Below are 19,440 nucleotides of genomic sequence, written 5' to 3' on the forward strand. Positions count from 1 at the left end.
GGAAATAATATAAAAAACATATGTGGGATATGAAACAATATACATTCGCCTACAAGCGAGGTGTAATGCAGGTAGTTGGCGACCTTTCCATTTTATATTAATATTTAATTAGCTGGCTCGGGATCCGGGGCTTAATTTGTTTATATATATAATTATTTTCCCTCCGGTATATTTCGGTGCACCTCGGCATTTAAAAATTTGTTGTCAAACTTTTAAATTAAAATTCTGTAAATTCAAATAATAAAAAAAACAAGCTTATGTAATATGTCTTAAAATTAAAAAGTAGTATTTGTGGACGAAATATTCTTCCACGTAAAACTAAATTTAACTGCACCTAACGAATATAATATATGCCAGTGCATTCTTTTAAAACAACTATTAAATATACTAACGAGAAGAAAATCTGGTAGACAACATTTTAATACTTGAAAAATATACAAGTAAAATACTTTATGAGAGGCTTACATTCTGTTTCCACTATACTCCATTAGTAAGTGTCTGCTGCCGGTAACATATGCGTTTGATTTACCTTAACGCCGGATAGTTTTTCTTCTTTCAAAATTCAAACAATACCTCGAATAATGGGCTCCATTTAATGGACTCTGCGAGATTTGGCCAGATTCTAATGCTAATCTGTTCTTATGGAAAAACGCACAGGCAAAATATTTCACATTGGCAAAAAATGTAAGAAATGTTGATAGTGGAATTAGGCTATTAAAAATCACGAATGTAAAAAGCCAGATTTTTTTCGTAGTTTTAATGGGGATTATTTTGTTTTTATATCTTAAAAATTTATAAGCTGCAAAAAAGCTGCAAACTTCAAGCCTAAATAAAATTTGACAACTCTGAAAATATTTGTAAAATATAATGAATAAATAATGAATAAATAGATTTGCATTTATTCAATTATTTTACCTCTATAACAAAATATAATAAAAACATAAATAAATAAAAATATATATTTAAAAAAAATAGACCAACTGGGCAATTCGTCTGACAATTGTGTGACCCAAATACCCATCGGTTCGTGAATGATTCCCAAATGGCCAAAGCTAAATTCTATTTCAAGTGAAGCGCATTTCTTATTATGCAACTTGTTGGGTAAGCATTATATGAGCCCCAAGAGCTCGAGCATGAAAATTTATCCCAGCTCGTCTCGCCGAGCAGCTCGGACTCAGACTCGGATGAGAGTACACGCTTTTTACATTGAGAAAAGTAATTTTATTAAAACAATGAAGCAAGCAGCGTAAACTGATAAGCGTTTCGCATATGCTGCTTCTTCCTTCTGGTAGACTGGCTCGGTTCGAGGGGTGGGTGGTAGTTGGTTCTTTGTGCGGTTGTGTAATATTTTGTGTAGCATGTGAAACGCTTGAGTTTCTCTAGTATTTAAATATTTTCATAATGTTCTTTGTTAAAGGCAAAACGTATTAGGTTGTTTATTGTTTTTTATTTTTGTACAATTTTTTAAGGCTTTTATAATGCAAATCCCTGCCGTATGTTAAGAGCATTTTTTACCTGACAAGCCTTTGTATATTTGCCTACAATATCTAAATAAAAATAATAATAATAAAAATAACTAAGATGTGTATTAGATTTATGCATCATATTATTTAATTTCGCTTTGCATTTCTGTGTGTCTCTGTCTCTCTCTCTCTCTCTCTCTCTCTCTCTCCTTAACTTAACAAAAATATTTTAAATAATTTATGGAATTTTCCTTACACAAACACACACATTTTGTTGTTGTCCAATAACTGTCAATTAAAAGACAATATCAAAACGTATTTGTTACAATTTCCAAATTCAAAGAGAATTTTCGATATTCATGTGAGTTCTTAAGTTAAATACTCGCTGTTTCGGTTCTCAATTATTGGAAAAATTGCAAAATTTTCCTTTCAACAAAAATCAATTACCCAAATCTGATAATAAACAATTTCTTAAAGTAGAAAAATCCCTTAAATTCTTTACGAAAATCGTTATAGCTAAAAATACCTTAAGAATCAAACTAAAAATGTCAATTCTTTGAAGTCTTTAAGCCACAGAGAGTAGAATAATTTTGCTTTGCATTTGAAATGTTGTGGAAATCAAATATTTAGTTACCCGCAAATAAAACTGTGTCACGGCAGCTGTCAAAAACAAAAGCCCTAAAAATATTAGTTGAATAGAAATTCACGAATTGCCTGTAACTGAAATGTAATTAAATTTACTGGTTGAAAATGGTTTTCTCCTCTATTTTTTTGGCGCCGTAGACATGTCTCGGCTCTAGCCACACTGCCACTGACATTATGATGGCCCAATGACAGCTATTTGCAAATCAAACATGAGCACCGATTTCGTATAAATCAATTGATTGCCAATGCGTTTTGATTGCCAGGCAAATGCTAACTGCCAACAGAGAAACGGCTAAAAAACTTGTCCCTCGCACGCGATGACATTTCGAGTGGGGCGGGACCTTTGGCTGGCATTGTGACGCCCAAGTTTTACGCCCCTATTTGTAGGTGCAGTACAAATAGATGGCGTTGATTTTGTGTGTGTCTGGCTGTCGAAGTATTTGCCTCATTTAATATATGAATATCCGAAATGCATTCAAATGTGTTTTATTGTCTAGAAATCAGACAGGTTTTAACCTCTCGGCTTGCGGTTTGGTTTTTGGGCTTGTAGCCAGAAACCAAATCAATTGAAATTGGAAATTAGCGCTTTATGTCTGAATGTGAAATGTTTGAATATCATTTAGAAAATGTCACAAATTAAATTTGTTAATAAGTCAAATTAAATTATTAGCAGTATAGTTGTTCCATGGTTAGCATTTAACTTCTCAACCTTTGCAAACATAGACTTGTATATGTATTTAATTATTTTTTCATAATATCTATATAATATTTGTTAGTATGCCTCATCTATCTAGTCGCCACAATATGCTATTCATCAAGACAGAACTGAATCTGTACAGAAACAATTCTTGTATTGCATTGTTTAAATTGGGATCCTCGTGTGCGGTTGAGTCAAACTTTAGTAGAAATTACCTATTCTTCTCTATCTCTACTAGAATTACATGAAATTATACACCTTTGTCGCTTCAATTTTGTTCAACGAACTATGCTTTGCATGAAGCATTCTGTGATAATTATAGCAAGTTTTATAGAGTATTCTGCTCGGACTCTTCTCTTTCTCTATCCGCCTCATGGACTTGGCATATACTCGATAAATTATAGCAAATTCGTAACTGTATTACAACTGGGTTTCCCAAGCGCCTCTCTCGACATAGTAGTCTGATTAGTGTACTCACTTAAATTTCAATAAGACCTTTTTGTAATAATATACAAGTATAATCTCACAGTCCATGTCGTACGTAAGACGACTGCCTCCTCGGTCGGTTGGGCGGGAGGTGACATGAGCCCATTGCATCGGTCATATAATATATACATATATAAACTTAAAATTAAAATTTTTGTCTGAGCTGCCTTCTCTTTAATCTTAAGGACTTACACAGAAATGAAATGCTTTGGCCATATTTCATAACGATAAAACTATTACACAGCATAGATTGGCGAGCACTTGGGCCAGGCTACCCCTACCACCGCTTGCGCCTTTCAGTATTACCCCAATTTTCTTTATTATCTGCTCGGGGTGCCCTGCCACTGGTCCTGGTTTGGCATTAAGCGACAGGCAGCACGCGTAATTTTTAATTTACCATGGCATAAATCGCATAAAACTGTCACAGTCACTAAAAGCAAAGAGCAACAGCCCGATCTGCTGCTCGAATTCCTGCCGGGGCTGGGCACAAATTATGTTGGCGCACACACACTGAGAAAGGTGTCGAAAGTCAATGGGGAGCCCAAAAGCAGTTCAAGACGAAGGCGACCGACGACGTCGAGCCCAACTCGAGCCAAACAAAACTTCAAAACAAAACAAAGTAACGCAGCGGGTGGTAATTCTGCCTCGGTGTCTGTCTCTCTGTCTGTCTCTCTGGCGGCGTGTTCGTCCTTTTTGCCAGGATGCCATTCGGGCTGGTATTAATAAGTAAATCTTCAGCATGTGACGGCTATCAGTGGCACTTCCGCAACAATCCACCGACGCACACACACACGCACACATACACAAACATCCTCCCCTCGGCAACAATTCAAGCTATTTATATTTTATCTTGTCGTCGTCGTCGTTGTCGTTGTCGCTGAAGGAGAACTTCTCTAAAGTTCCGCTGCGTTCTCAAATGAAGTTGCCAGGGAATCTAACTGTAAGTTTCCCATGCCTGGATATGCCACAGATTGTAGCAGTGTGTGTGCGAGCTTATGTGAGTATTTGTGTATGTGCTGTATGTGTGTTGTCACGGGCGGAAGTTGCAATTCCTGGCTCAATGCCTATAAATTTAACTTAGCCTTTTGCAGAACTTCTTGTGCTGCCATTTGCGGCTTGTCCTTACAGGACATGCAAACTCTTTGCCTAAACACTCAACAGTTCGACTTAAGCGACTTTCCAGCTAAACATTTGTTTAATTAGATGATGATTGTATACACAATGTTGACATGATTCGGTTCTACTTATTCGGCTTAAAATTAAATTTACAATAAATATAAAATTTTAAAAATCTGTTTTACTTTTCCAATATAAAATAATTGTAGGTTCATTTTCTTAAATTTTGTGCTTACTTTATCTTCAAACGGGAGGCAAGTAACAAATATATGTTTATTATATAAAATATTTAAGGCGAAACGAATTTGAAATCAATAAGTTTCATACGAAACAAAAAAAAAAAATTATATTGTGAATAGGAATTAAGACCAAAATAATATAATTAATAATTATATTAATGCTGGTTTTGGTGAACTTACTATATTTTAAATATTTATTTAATGGCTCGCAAGATGGTAATTAAATATTTAAAAACATATATATTTTAGATAAATTAAACAAAAATAAATAAAATATCAACATTATATAATTTATCAAATAATTTAAACATTGTATTTTTATACATTATTTTAAAATATTTAATTAAAAAGGGTTTGTTTTTAGGATTTCTTAATTATATTTGAAAACATAAAAAACAAAATAACATATGAGTTTTTTAGTCAAAATTCCAGGAATTTGCTAGTAATTTTTTGACTTTACTTGTTCTTCAAAAAAAATATTATATTTATATTTTATCAAGGTTTATATTTCTTTAGTATTATATCTAAGAAAGGAAAGTACGAAATAAACAAAATAAAAATAATATAATTTAATATAAAATATTAGATTAATTAAAATTGTACAAAATTTTGGAATTAGAATTTCACTTTGTTTTGCTGTCTTAAAGTTACTCCTAAGAACACGAAGTTGTCTGCGCATAATTAAGGTTAGTTACTAACAATAAATCTACCTCTCTGAGGCCCCCTCCTCACCCTCAAAAGACATCAATATGCCGTGGCAAACGAGCGTTTAACATGTTGTGTTCGGTTGTGGCAAATTGTTTAATTTTCTTTATGTGAAAAATGGAACAGCGCAAATTAAACAAATCCGCAAATATTGTTGAACCTAGTCAAATTGCCCAAGGGAGGAGGGGGTGGCGTACAAATTGTGGGCGTGTTCGTAGGTGTAAAGGATATAAATTTGCAGATGTGCAGAACGGTTGGCGACCAGCCGAAAACCCGCTGCCATTGCAAATTCTCTATCGAAAGGAATGAAAAAGAGTGTAAAATCCCGAAAGCAATGCACACAGAGTTTGGATTTGTGTAAGGGTGTGTAGGTATGTGTGTTTGTGTGTGTGCTTGAGCACGTGCATTTGTGTGTGTTTGGGTGTATGTGGGGCAGTGCATGTGAGTTGAAAATGGATAATAAAAAGCTCATTGCAACAAATTCTTGCGCAATTTTCAGTGTTAGATTAGAAACGCTTCAAAGTGGTGGTAAACAGGGTAAGAGGAAGGGGTTGGGCTTACCAGGTGAGACAAGGTGCTGCAACACGAAGCGATGTTCACTTTTTACAGCGTTAGGCTAACCCTGACATGTCATTCTCTTTAATACCCTAAAAGAGGGATTTTTAGCTTATAAACAGATATTTTATAGGGTATATATCAGAATGAATATATATAATATGAAAAAATAATAATATATAGTATATTCTTGCTGATATATACTCTAAATGAGCTGCGAAATGTCATCTTCGACGTTTATTTATATATCATTATTATTGAAGGCTACATGACATGGCTTGATTAGGTAAGCTTTTCTTGAAATCACTTAGCCTATATTTCAAATAAATAAATATATTTTATTAGCTGACTCACGGTCAGGGGCGCAATTTATTATTTATATATAAGTTTGTTTTTATATATTTTAATGTTTGAAATATTCCAAAAGAGACAAACAGTATATATAAATATATATGTTTAAATATCTATATATTTCTATACATAAGAGTAAATCGGATTGGATTCCTCTTTTATAAAAATAATTTCTCTTATTTTATGTTAAAAACATTTTATTTATTTAAGCTAAATTTCTTGAATTAAAAATGTTTGCGGCTGGTTGCACTTTATTGTAATAATATTTCGTATTTATGAAAAACCTTGTAGCTCTAGGAATTGAACAAGAAATAAATTCAAATAATGAGTAAATATGAATCAAAACATAAACAACATAGAGCTACTTTATAATTTGGTTATCATAATAACAATTTATTGAGAATTTCATTTCCGTAAGAAAAAACTTTTTGGTTTTCTGTATCAAAGGATAACAGTAACCTAATATCGGACTACTATATATGATAGCTCCAATTAATTTGTTGTGTGTGTCTGTATTGACACATTTGCAGAGTATTTAATCTTCCACAATTCGTGAATAAAATTCAGCTTGTTCTTTTTTCTTTTGTGGGTCTTGTTTAGTGTCTCTTGCTTTCAGTTGTTTGATCCCTTGCACTTTTTCATAGTCCAGGCGCTCAGTTTTTTTATTTGAAAATTTTTTACTCGTTTTTTAGCTGCTTCCGCATGTTTTTTTTATTTGTTCACTTTTTCGCTTTTTCAACGTTGCTTTACACGCTGCTTGGCACTTGTTCCTTTTGCGTGGGGGTTTCATGAGCTTAGTTGGCGATTTAGCGATGCTTTTCTTATTTAGTTTTTATATAAATGACCAGAGTTGCCGGCAACCCCACGCGAGTATCTTGTAGATACGCCAGCGTTTATTTCAGTGTAAATGAGTTTCGGAATGAAAGTGTGACGAAGTTCTCAAAAGATTTGCAGTTTCTTAATTGTGTGCAATTGAAACTGTTCGTTTTGACTGAGTGAATGACTAACTGACTGACAGGTTGACTGACTGACTGATTGTCTGACTGACTGACTGGCCAATTACCTGGCCAACTGACTGAATGACTGACTAACTACCTAAAGAACTGACTTGCTAACTGACTGACTGACTGACAGACTGACTGATTGATTGACTGACTGACTGACAGCTTGACTAATTGACTGATTGTCTGACTGAGTGACTGGCCAATTGCCTGGCCAACTGACTGAATGTCTGACTAACTACCCAAAGAACTAACTTACTAACTGACTGACTTACTAACTGACAGGCCTTTTCGGTTTTCGAGTTATGGACATTGAATTCATAATGAAATTCTATATAAAAATGAACGAGAGAGACATTTAATAGTTTTCTAAAATTCACCATTCATTGTAAATAAATGGGATTCGTGTTATTTGTACCCTTGGAAGAGGGTATTAACATTTTTTCTTAAAATGTGTAACGCATAGAAGTGTCATCTCCGACCTCATGAAGTATATATATACTTGATCAGTATCAACAGTCGAGTCGATATAACCATGTTTATCTGTCTGTTTCTAAGCGAACTCGTCTGTCAGTTTTAAATCTCTCCCTCTCTCTGTTGCACGCAATACATATGTCTGAACTGGCTGGATTGGACAGCTATATCAGGTATATAAATTTAGCTTCGACTTGGCCAAACACACCCTCGTAAATTGCATCCTAAAAATTTTGGTATTTTGGCAGCTGTTTTAAGTGCCGGATCCGTTTGCAATTAGGAACGAAACGCATTTAATTTAATGTCAAAACCAACAGCGGCTGACAATGTGACTGCGTCTGGTTGTTGCTCGGTCCAAGTGTCAGGCGTCAGTCCGGGAAAACCCGGAAAATGTGCCATTAAACAGCAAACAACAACAACAACAATAACAACAACACCCGCACAGTCGCTCTTTAAGAAACACACAAAAGGCACGAGGTTTTTGCGCGCTTAAATTTCATAATCCGCACAAAGCAATGAGTCAGGACATCAATGTCCTGCCCGCCCCCTCCTTCCACGACCCCGCAGGACCCAACTACCCAGCAGCGCCCAACTTTGGCTTAATTCCTGCGGCTGCCATTTTCAATGGCTCCAACGAGGCGGCAAAGACAACCAAAAGGGAGTCGTAGTAAAGAGAGGGAGCAGGGCGAAAGCGAGACTCATCAACTTGTTCGCAATTTCGAGTTGGCAACGCTAAAAATGCATGAAATGAATGAAAAGCGTGTGTGTGCGAGTGCGAGTGTGTATGTATGTATGTATGTGTGTGTGTTTGAGCAGAGCAAACAAACTGTGCAGAAAGCGCGCAGGAAATAAAGCTGCAGTCGCAGTCGCCGAAAAAAACTGACATCCAAATGCATTAAGCAAAAATTGTCAACAATTTTTCAGTCACCCTCGCAACTGGAACTCACCCTCTGCCTAACCCTCGCCCTTGCCTGCGCCCCCGCCATCACCCACGGACAACAGCATCCCAGACGCGACGGCGTCAAGTCTGTTTGAATAAACAGTCGTTGGTCTGCGGGGCGGGGAGATGTGGCATGCAATGCCCGACTCCGTTTCTGACAAAGTCAGTGAGTCAGCAGCAGCAGGTTGGTTGCTGAATAGTAATGAAAAAAAAAAATCAAAAATAATTTTTGTATGTAGATATACATAAATATATAATATATATAATGGTTCTAATTTACGTATTGTTTATTAAATAACAATTACATAAAAGTGTTACATTTAAATTTGCATTTGATCTTTGCAAGCTGTTTCTGTAATAATTCCATATTCTGTTTGCAAAGAAGAACGGCAAAATAAAGCCGAAAAATTATTTTTATTTTTTTTTTATGTTATGTTACATTCATCCCGTTGGATCATGTGTGTATGTATGTTTGTATACGTATAACACCTGTGCAATTCGAAAGCATCGTGGATCGTGGGATCTATGTTCTAACCGTTTTAGTGCAAATACACGCATAGTGTGTGCATAAGATTTTTGCGATGATTTAATCTGTGCGCATTTCTTGGGCTGATCTTTTTTTATCGTAAATGCTATGTGTGTGTTATATTAATATTATTTTATAACCAACGGTCGATAATAATTCTATTAAGACAATGTTAATGCTAAGAAATGCACAACGTTTCGTTTTTAAATGAGCACCACATTTGTTCAGTGTAAAGTATTAAAAAAGTAAGCTTCGCTCAACGAGTGTACATTATGGGCAGCGTCGAACAGATAGGATGAGAAAGAAATAGAGAGAGGGAGAAGGGGGTTATTCATTTATTTGGGTATGATGCATAGCGGCGACGAGAATGCAGAACCTAATTGAGGAGTTCAATTTGTGTGTGCTCCAAGTTGTCAATGGTAGATGTGACTAGTTAGTCTGTATCCGTCTGCTCTGCCGATCTCTATAAGATTATTATAAATTTATTGTGAGAATTCTGATGACTCACCCAATACATAAAGCTGGATCGGACTACTATATCATACAGCTGCCATAGAAGAGATCGATCGAAAGTGAGGTTCTTCTTATTATTATTATTCATTATTTTCCCTGTGCATCTTAGATACTGGCAAATTATTATGGGCATCAAAAAGGAAAAGGTTCGGTCTGCAAGAGTATTTTCTTTTCCTTTTTTTAATAAAATTGAATTGCTGGTATGACTAGAAGACTAGAGAGACTAGAATAGAGGCGGTTGCAAGTGGTGCGGGCTCTTAAAGGCTCGAGTCCTATTGAGGGAGAGATCGTAGCGCGAGCTGCTTTTGGGGTTGGTAGAAAAGGTTTCAGGGTATCCCCTAGTCGGGAAAACTAACTAGAAAGAACAGTCAACTTAATAGTATAAAACAATGTGTCTGCGTATACGCGGATCAGCGTGCTGGGAAAAGTTTTTACTCAATGAGTGCACAACATGTTTTAAGTGGTCTGCAGGCTGCAGGTATTAACATTACATTGACAATATAGAACACACCTCCATATTGTCAATGTATTGGTGTAAATAATGGCTTAGCGTAGGCCTGTGCTTAATGTAATGATTTAATCTGTGCCCGTCAATTTTGAATATGTATAAAAAATATACACCTATTCTTTTTTGCCGTGTCAAGTTCTATTAAAAAAGTGTTTGCAATAATCTGATAAACTAAAAATATTTAATAATACAGTGGGCTGGGCAGCATCATGTTTTGTTTTGTCAGCATGTATGATTTCTCCGTTGTAAATTTATCCCGGTGAAGCTCCAATATATATGTATGTAGGAAAATGGTACATACACATATACACCGGATTCGGCTGTTAAATAAGATACAGGTAATTAAAACTGAAATATGAGGATAATTGCTTGTTCTTGTGAATGTAAGCAATATTTTTCGTGTCACGAAACTATACAATTTAATGACTTGACACGACACGTGCGCATCTCTAGCGCATACACTCGATTGAATAATGACTGCTTCACAAAGTATGTGCCTGTCAGTCGTTGACACTAATAGTGTTGGAAAATGCGGCAGTGTGGGTCACTATGTGTTTTTATGGGGGTGGCTGCTGCCGCCACCGCTTCTGCTGTTGCTGCTGTTGTTGCTGCTGCTGCTGCTGTTATCTGCAGCACCCGCATCGAGTTACACTTTGATGCGATTTTACATTTTTAATGGCTCAAATGTCACGACAAATTATGATGTATTTGGCGCCAGTGGAGCCAGACACCAAAAACCAACCCCAAACAAGTGTGAAATGGCAGCTGCCGATAACGTCAGAAGAGCCCCTTAGCCACCCCTCCTCTGACCCATGCAGTGCACCTGCTTTGACTGCAGTCGGGCCGCCCGCCTGCTAATAGAAAATTTAAATGCCATGTCCCGGTAACTGGCGACTGGCAACTGGCGACTGGCAACTGGCGACTGGCAACAGTTGCCCAAGTGAAACTTAATGTTCTGCAACAATCTAAGCAAAGTTCATAAACTTGCCCTGGCCAAAGTTTCAAAAACTTATAGCTGCCTTAATTTTTTTCTATTTTATGTATACATAGAATATAGGGAATATATATATATATGTATATATATATATATATATATATATATATATATATATTTGTTGTAAGTTGCTCGTGTAAACAGAGTGGTCAGTGAGGCAAATGTTGGTTCTTAAGAGTTCATGTGGAACGAAATTATGTGGCTGCTGTGGACAGCTTGCAGCAGAGCTGCAACTCAGTAGGAAGTTCGAAAGGGAGGGTGGATAATGAGAGTGTGACCAGGTCAAGTTATTTCACTTTTGGGTTAAGCTTTTTACTTCTTCCTTTTGCACTTTCAAGTTTCAATTAGCTGCACTAAATTTGACTGCAAACTCACTTCCAAAATCCGAGAGAAGAAATTTCATAATTTTGCTAAAAAGTGTCTTGTTACGTGTAGAAAAACTTTGTCTGTGTAAGTTTTTGAAAAAAACTAGAGAGACAATGAAAAAATCGGTTAAAAGTTATGAAAAACTGCTATATTAAAAAATATTTTGATAAATCGTAACTGCTATTGACAAACTGTTTCATATAATACTAGCGGGTAAAACCCGGCCTTGCCTGTGACACGCATGTTGCAAAATAAATCTTCTTCAAAAGCTTTGAAAATTATTTTGAAACTGAGCGGACGGTTAACAAACAACAACAAACAAAACAGACATACGTTTACCGCCATTTCAACCAAGGAGAAATGGATTTTTGGAAAAGCGTGAAACACCCCTCAAATAAATTTGAACAAAAACCATTGAAAATGAGTTTGAGGCCGATCGGATGGTTAGCAAAAAACGTTCATACAAATATTGTTCGCTAATTAACTACTGTTGTGGAACTGTTACGTTCCTTTGTAGAGTTGGAAGCAAATCGGACAAAACTTAAAACTGCCCAAAAAAAATCTTGGAATTGCACTTTTGACAGAGAATGCTTTGAGTCTGCAAAAAGTAAAAAACGTTTCAAATGATTTTTCATATAGAATACATTTTTGGAAAAGTGTGAAATGCTCCACAAATGAAAGTAAACAAAGATCTTTGAAATTGAGTTTAAGGCCGATCGGATTGTTAAAACAAAATTTCATACAAAAAAAAAAAACTAATCAAATTAATGTAGTAGTTGGTTTTGCTTAAACTAGCTAAAATAGCAATGAGATAATTTTGTATACTTTAAAAAATAAGCGACCGATACGCTTATAATATTAAATAAAATCATTGACATTAATTAACTAGAAAGTATTATAAATCAAAACAACATTTTAAATACTATTTATATGTTTATTTTGGGGGATTAATTGCTCCCCTCTTACAGCTGGTATTCCCTTGGCCAATCTATTAAATGGTTCATCACATTTGGACACTCTCTGTTTTGGTGTTTGCATGTATGAATCCCAGTCGTTGCCGGACATTTGTTTGCCACAGATTGTCTGCCGGGTTGGCTGGCTATATAAAATATTCCATGCATGTTGCATAAACAAGGATTAAACAAAAGAAGACACAGAATAAGTCCTATGCCTAACCCACTCGATTGCGCCCCTCAAGCGCAGCACAAGGCAAATATTTGCCGCCGTGTGTCGCCTCGACAAGTTCAGGCTGGCATTTTACTGCCAGAGTGGTGTGTGTATGAGTGTGTGTGGGAGTGTGTGTGTGGGCTGCTTTTTACTTTGTGTGCCACTCACGTTGTGCTCGTTATTCATATTTATTGCACACGTTGCCAGTGCCACCGACACGACGACGTGAAGGAGGCCTCCATGAGGAGGCCTTCATGAGTCCTGGCAATTGGGAGTTGCAGACAAATGGACGAGTTGCATGTGCATTGTTCCTGTTGCCGCCGCTGTTGATGCTGTTGTAGGCGTGCAAAAACTTTGCAATTACAGTTATTTGATGGGATTTACACCCAAACAAACACCCACAAACGCAATCCTTGCGCCTTGGCTGTATAATACGGGTGTGTTGCCTGTTTGGACATTCATTTGCTGCCGCATTTTTACAGCCTTGACGATGCACTGTCAAGGGCGGGGGGCGGCGTCCAAGTAGGAAGCGTAAAGTGGTGTTAAATGACAGGAATTACAAAAGAGGATAGAATAGGTTTTACAGGTTTTTAATGGGAAAGTGCGAAAGTAAATTTCTGTGGTAGCGAAAGCTCTTTATAAATAATAATTTTTTGAGAGTTGAAGAGGAATTGTGAGGGAACATTGAGAGGAAGATTGAGAGCGACATTGTGAGAGAGTGAAAACCTAAAGTTGCTATCAGGCAAAGGAGATATTAATGATAGATTCTTAGCTAAAGTTTATGAATGTAATCGAAAATTTAGATAAAATTGGAAAGATTTAAAATAAAAATAATTAATAAAGAAAAATAAATAAATAATTAAACCTATTTCTAATCAATTGGTTGTGATTGTAAAAAAAAGCCAAAGCCATTCGTACAATTTTTTTATGGCGTATTTTATAATCAATTTTTATGAAAATCAACAAAGAAGCGTGCTATATTTTTTGTAATTCTCATCACACTTAATCAGACACAAATCAAAAATATATTTTTTATTGCATATTTTATCAAGCACTGACAATAAACAACAAACAAACAAGCTGTTGGGGAGGGGGCTGGGGCAGGGTGCAGAGGGATATGTCTCCCTTGTTTTATGCTGATTTATAATGTAGCGACAGGCAGTTAAATGGATGGCCTAAAAATGCGCTGACAGTAAACAAGCGTCGACATGTGTACAAATTTCAGCAGCAGACATTTCAAGTACATGCATAAAATACATGAAATAAATATATGAATTATATAATAATCATTTGTATATTATTATTATGCTATGAAAATGCTTAGTTAGACATTTGTGAATACGTGACTGGACTGAATAATTTGTGGAAAAAGTTAGAAAAAGAGAGAGTTAAAAAGTTGTTGAATTTAATGTACAGAAAATTAGGTGCTAATATGGAATAAGGATTATATGAAAAGGAAGTTGTTAAAAGAATATTTTATTGCTAATTTGTTATAAAACTTTACAAATTCAGAGTATACTTTAAGCTCAAATTAAATTTGATTGATCAATCGACCAACATAGTTATGCAACAGCTACCATAGGAAGGGTATCAATATGCGCCAAGCAAACGTCAGATGTGCTTTGGGGAATTGGCGAAAGTCCATAAAATGCTGTTGGGATTTATTTAATAAAGCGCAGAAATAAAATATAAAATGCCCATCATAAATAATTCGCAATGCTGTTAAATAAAAACAAAAATGAAAATAATAATAAAATGCAAATTGTATATAAAAGAAAATTAAATATGAGAATTACGCGCCCCAAGGATTTGATTGCTTAGTTTGATTTTATACGCTGTCAGCAAATAAATTTAAAAAAATTCCTATCATATTTATATTTAATTCGAACTGCAACACTTTTTTCGCAGAACTGTCCACGGCACTGCGCGATGTGCGGGTGCGGGTGCCGCACGCGGTGAGGCGCGGGGAGAAAGCGGTGCTCAAATGCTTCTATGATATCGAGGATGACAGCTTGTACTCGGTTAAATGGTACAAGGGCAGGCGGGAGTTCTACAGATATACGCCCAAAGAAACGCCGCCGATGAAGGTTTTTCATTTTCCCGGAGTTAAAGTCAGGGTAAGTTGGGTTGGTTTTTAAAATGGTTATAAACAATTGAGAGAATCAAATCATATTTTACCTTTTGGCCTTTTTACGTATTTTTTCAAAATAATTGCAGAACAAATAAATTCTTATAAAAATAGCTTTGTTAGTATTTAAATTTGTGCATAGTTTCTCACATTTTCAATAAATATTTGGTTCAAATCGAATCTAAAAATAAAATACCAAAATAATGAAAACTAAACGCGAAACGCAACAATGTGAAGCATTTGCATTTCGAGCGCTTCGAAGCGACAGTGAAATGCTTCACTTAACCAGGCAGCGGGATAGGCTGGGTCACCATTGGGGCAACGTTGGGGGCATAGTTCAACGAGCACACAACATTTCAATGCACAATCAAATCAAAACACGGGTTTTAACTTCCGCTTGATGGCAGTTACAGGGCCGGAAAAAAACACATCGTATTTTCGTGGCGCTTCCTTTTTGCAACTCTTGAGTTGTTTTTTTTTTGATATTCTGCCTTTTGGTTTTCTGGTTTGGGCGAGCAATATTTTTCAATAAATATTGGCATTTTTAACTTGCTTTACAATTTTCGAAATTATTCAGGCATATGAAAGAAATACATGGGCATTTTATTTATTTTCATTTTTATTTTCATTTCTATTTCTATTTCATGCGACAATAGTAAGAGCAAAAATAAAAATAAATAAATAGCAGCGAACAATTTGCAGTTCATGGAAAAAAATGGCAAATGGAAATGTTTGTGCTCCAATTGCAAACAAAAAAAAAAACAGTGCGAGTATTTAGAAAAATATTATAAAACACGACTTTGGATAGTCCAGAACTATAGAGAATTGTGCGAATTTTATGTAGCTGACACATCCGTTTAACGAGCTTTGTGTGTTTTTTTTTCTATTTATATTGAATTAAATGTTTTATGAAGTTTTCGGGCATATGTCATTCGCTGGCCTTAAATATTTATTAATATAAAACTCATCAGAGTGCCAGCTGGCAAGTCGGGTCTATAAAACCACTACTGGGATTTCAATATGGCATAATAAAGTCCAGAACATATTTCTTTTCGATTCAAAATATGCAGCAGCAAAAAATAATATTTCATTTAACAATTCGCGACACCTTTCGGCATTCGGAACCGCAGAAAAAAATTATATAAATTGAGAAAGTAAACATATAAATATATATATATATATATATATATATATATATATATATATATATATTTATAATATATATATATCTTTGCAAACATTACACACGCGCAGTTTTTATTGTTTAAAATGTTGATGATTTTGAAACAGCCCCCAGAAATATTAAATATCTATATGTGTATGTATATGTATATACAATATACAACAGTCAGAGCCATAAACTTGTGGCTTATGAAATGCGCAAAATAAAAACGGCGCAAACATTCGTCGAGATCCGCATAAAGTTGACCAGTTTCAACAATTTTGCAGCCATAACCAGCGGATTGTGTTTTATATTTTTATGTTTTTTTTTTCGGGCGCCCGCTCAATTATTGAGGAAGCTCAACACGAAGCCAACAGCAATCCACGAGATACGTTTGTTTTTGTATGTTCATATATATATATATATATACATATTTATATATAGTGGATATACATAGAGTTGTAGTGTGTATTTTTTTAAACAAATTTATTTCGCTTTTATGTCGACAGGCACTTCCCATACTCATACTTGCCATGCCCGTGTTAACCCCTTTCTCTCTTGTTCTTTTTTTCCAGCGCGCATCCTCGAACGAGAGCCAAGTGGTGCTCGATGCGGTAACAATGCCAACATCCGGTAAATACAGTTGCGAAGTATCTGCGGATGCGCCCTCATTTCATACATTAATAGCGGCCGCCGAATTGGAAGTTATTGGTAAGTGAACAAAAACAAATAAAACCAGTAAAACACAAACACAAAGGCACAACAACTGATAAAAATTGCAGTACACGAAAATATTTAAATTGATAGGCTCAATGCTGCTGGGTTGGCTGAAACACACACAATCGAATATTAAATAATGTAAAAGTATTTTAATGAATTACGACTTAATGAAATAATCAGGGATTGGCTGATATTAATTTATAAGTATTTTATTCTTGCAATTTGTTAATAAAAGTCAATCCCAGCTCGGAAAATATTTACACTATGACACAGTCACAATGCGTTGAGCTTTTATAAATAGGGTCCTTTTTAGAGAAAACGTAAAAATCTGCTTAAGCTTAGTAATACCCTAAGATAAATTGTTTACTATAGCAACCAAATATTTACTCCCTAAGGAGACTCACAAGCTTATTAAAGGAAAATAAATATTTGCCCCATTCTACAAAAATCAATGTGGGTAAGATCCTTACTACCCAAAAAAATTATATATGTGTTGCACAGTGTTATAAGCATGCGCTAGACTATGTCAAATAAAAGCCAGACACTTTTCTCATAATGCAAATATCTTTTGGCATCTTTCTATTCATATTTAATTCTGATATAATAGAGTATCTCTGCTTGTGTGTCATTTGCCAAGCTGTCTGGGTCACAGCAGAGCTCTTAAATGCCTAAAGCTAAAAGTCAGGCGACAGTTTAACAAAGCTAAGCTATACGTATTTAATATTTTAATAAATTTATTGTGCGGCTACTGAGTTGCCAAGAGTTAATCAATTTTCTTACCAAATTAGACTCTTTGCCCACTTTTTCCCAATTATTCCTATTCTCTCTATCTATCCAATATGTGTCTGCTCAGGAGCCAACCATAAAAAAGCTCCTGACTGTGCCACCTTACATACATATGTTGTTCACATAAATGCTAAGGCTATCAAACAATTTGATATTAATTAATTAAATGATGTTCGTAAGTGCCTGCTCGGCCGACCATCGATTATGCGATAAGCCTTAGCAACACGAACAGCATTAAATGATGTACGCCACAAATGTTGCAGCCATATCGGCATAATCAGAAAACAAGATAATATATATGGGTGCTGCTGCTCCACTGTGTTTGGCGTTGGCTTGTGGCTGGTCCGATTGCCGCAGAAACCAATTCCAAATGCACACAAACATATCAGAAAGGCATACATATGGTCATATAAACATGAAATAGACACGGCCAGAGTTTGCTGAGACGGGCGAGCGGCCAATTTGTGTTGCCCCCACTTTGGCAAAGTCCGTAAACCAATCATCCGCTCACACACAAACACACAGGCACAAACACAAACACATACACAAACACACACGCATACACACTCGCTTACACTTGAAGCCAAAAGTTTATTGACCATCTCAAACGTTTTGCCAGTGCATTTTATTTTATTTTTTGTTTTTCTGCTTAAATATCTTCATCTTTATCTGCAGCCAGCAAATTTGTTTGTATTTTGTCTGCTCGAATACCGCACTTTCGAACAAGAAGTTTATTTTTAAGTAACGCCCACATTTGGCTCTGGTGCTCTGGTGTCTCGCATTCGCCTGGTCCCCAATCTCTTGATTTCTGACATCGGCTCAAGTCTGGGTCTGACCTCGGTCTGGGCATGTCCTGTTCACATATGACAGCCAAGCATGGAATTAGACGGCAGTTGCCATCTCATACTTCTCGTGTTTGACTTGGTGCAAGTTTATGCTCAGCTTTGACTTGTGGCATGAATTGGAATGGGAGAATAGAAAGTACTTGGTTTAAGTTCTTTTCTGTTGCGTCTGCATTGAATTCGTCGTTCTATTGAACCACAAGTTCTATTGTACTTGCTTAAAATACTTATGCTACTTGCAAATATCAAGCACGATTTTATTGCTCAAACAGTTGACTGCTGGCTAGGGTCTGGTTGACGCTAGGTTTTAAATGTCAAAGATATTTCATACTATTTAATACTCAAACAATTAATCTCGACTTAAACTGCCTCATAATATGCTTCGCTTTAAAGAAATAGTTTTAAAGTTCAACCTTTCATAATAGTTTGTTCAAGATCGAATCAACGCTGGCTTAAAACTGGTTCAAAGCGGATTCAAACTTTATTATGGGCAGGTCTCAATCTTTTTTAAAACTGACTCAAGAGCGATTCAGGACTAGATCAACCCATTTCTGGAACCAGTTCTAGCACTTCTACACAAAAGCTAAGAACTGAAGCCATGCCAATCTCATAGCTATCAGCCCAGTGTAGCCTGAAGTCTAAGTAACTTTAAGGTTAATAACAATTTGAGCAGCCAATTCAAAGCAATTCAAAATGCTTTCATGACTCGCTTCCAGCTTGCAGAACCCAACCCCAGTTAACAGCAAACGGATTCTGTCATTTTCACAACCAAAATTCGCGGCTCAATCATAACTGCAGCAGAGGGCTCTTTGGTATGCGTAGGTTTACAAAAGCATTTCAATTATAGACTGCGAAACCGCACGGATCAGAACTCGACTGTCATTACGCAAAATGTCGAAATGTCGACATGAATACGCAGACAACAACAACAGCAGCAACAAAAACAAAATAAAAACAGCAACGAATTGGAGGCCTTCAAATAGCCAGACATGCAGGAGCTCTGGGCATTCGGACAATGCTTGGTGGTATACTACGTGAAAACTATAGTGACAGTCG

The 19,440-nt window shown here is 36.0% G+C and overlaps 1 protein-coding gene across 3 annotated transcripts in view; it reads left to right on the forward strand.

Moving 5' to 3' along the window:
- Positions 1-19,440, forward strand: part of beat-Ia (beaten path Ia) — a 54,656-nt gene that overhangs the window by 30,558 nt on the left and 4,658 nt on the right. For all 3 annotated transcript variants that reach the window (XM_032433113.2, XM_002057500.4, XM_032433114.2), the window contains 2 exons: positions 14,655-14,863; positions 16,612-16,747. In XM_032433113.2, the coding sequence (XP_032289004.1) occupies positions 14,655-14,863; positions 16,612-16,747 (345 nt within the window). The remainder of the gene's footprint in view (positions 1-14,654; positions 14,864-16,611; positions 16,748-19,440) is intronic.

The sequence above is a fragment of the Drosophila virilis genome, chromosome 4, assembly GCF_030788295.1.
Source record: "Drosophila virilis strain 15010-1051.87 chromosome 4, Dvir_AGI_RSII-ME, whole genome shotgun sequence".
Lineage (NCBI taxonomy): Eukaryota > Metazoa > Arthropoda > Insecta > Diptera > Drosophilidae > Drosophila > Drosophila virilis.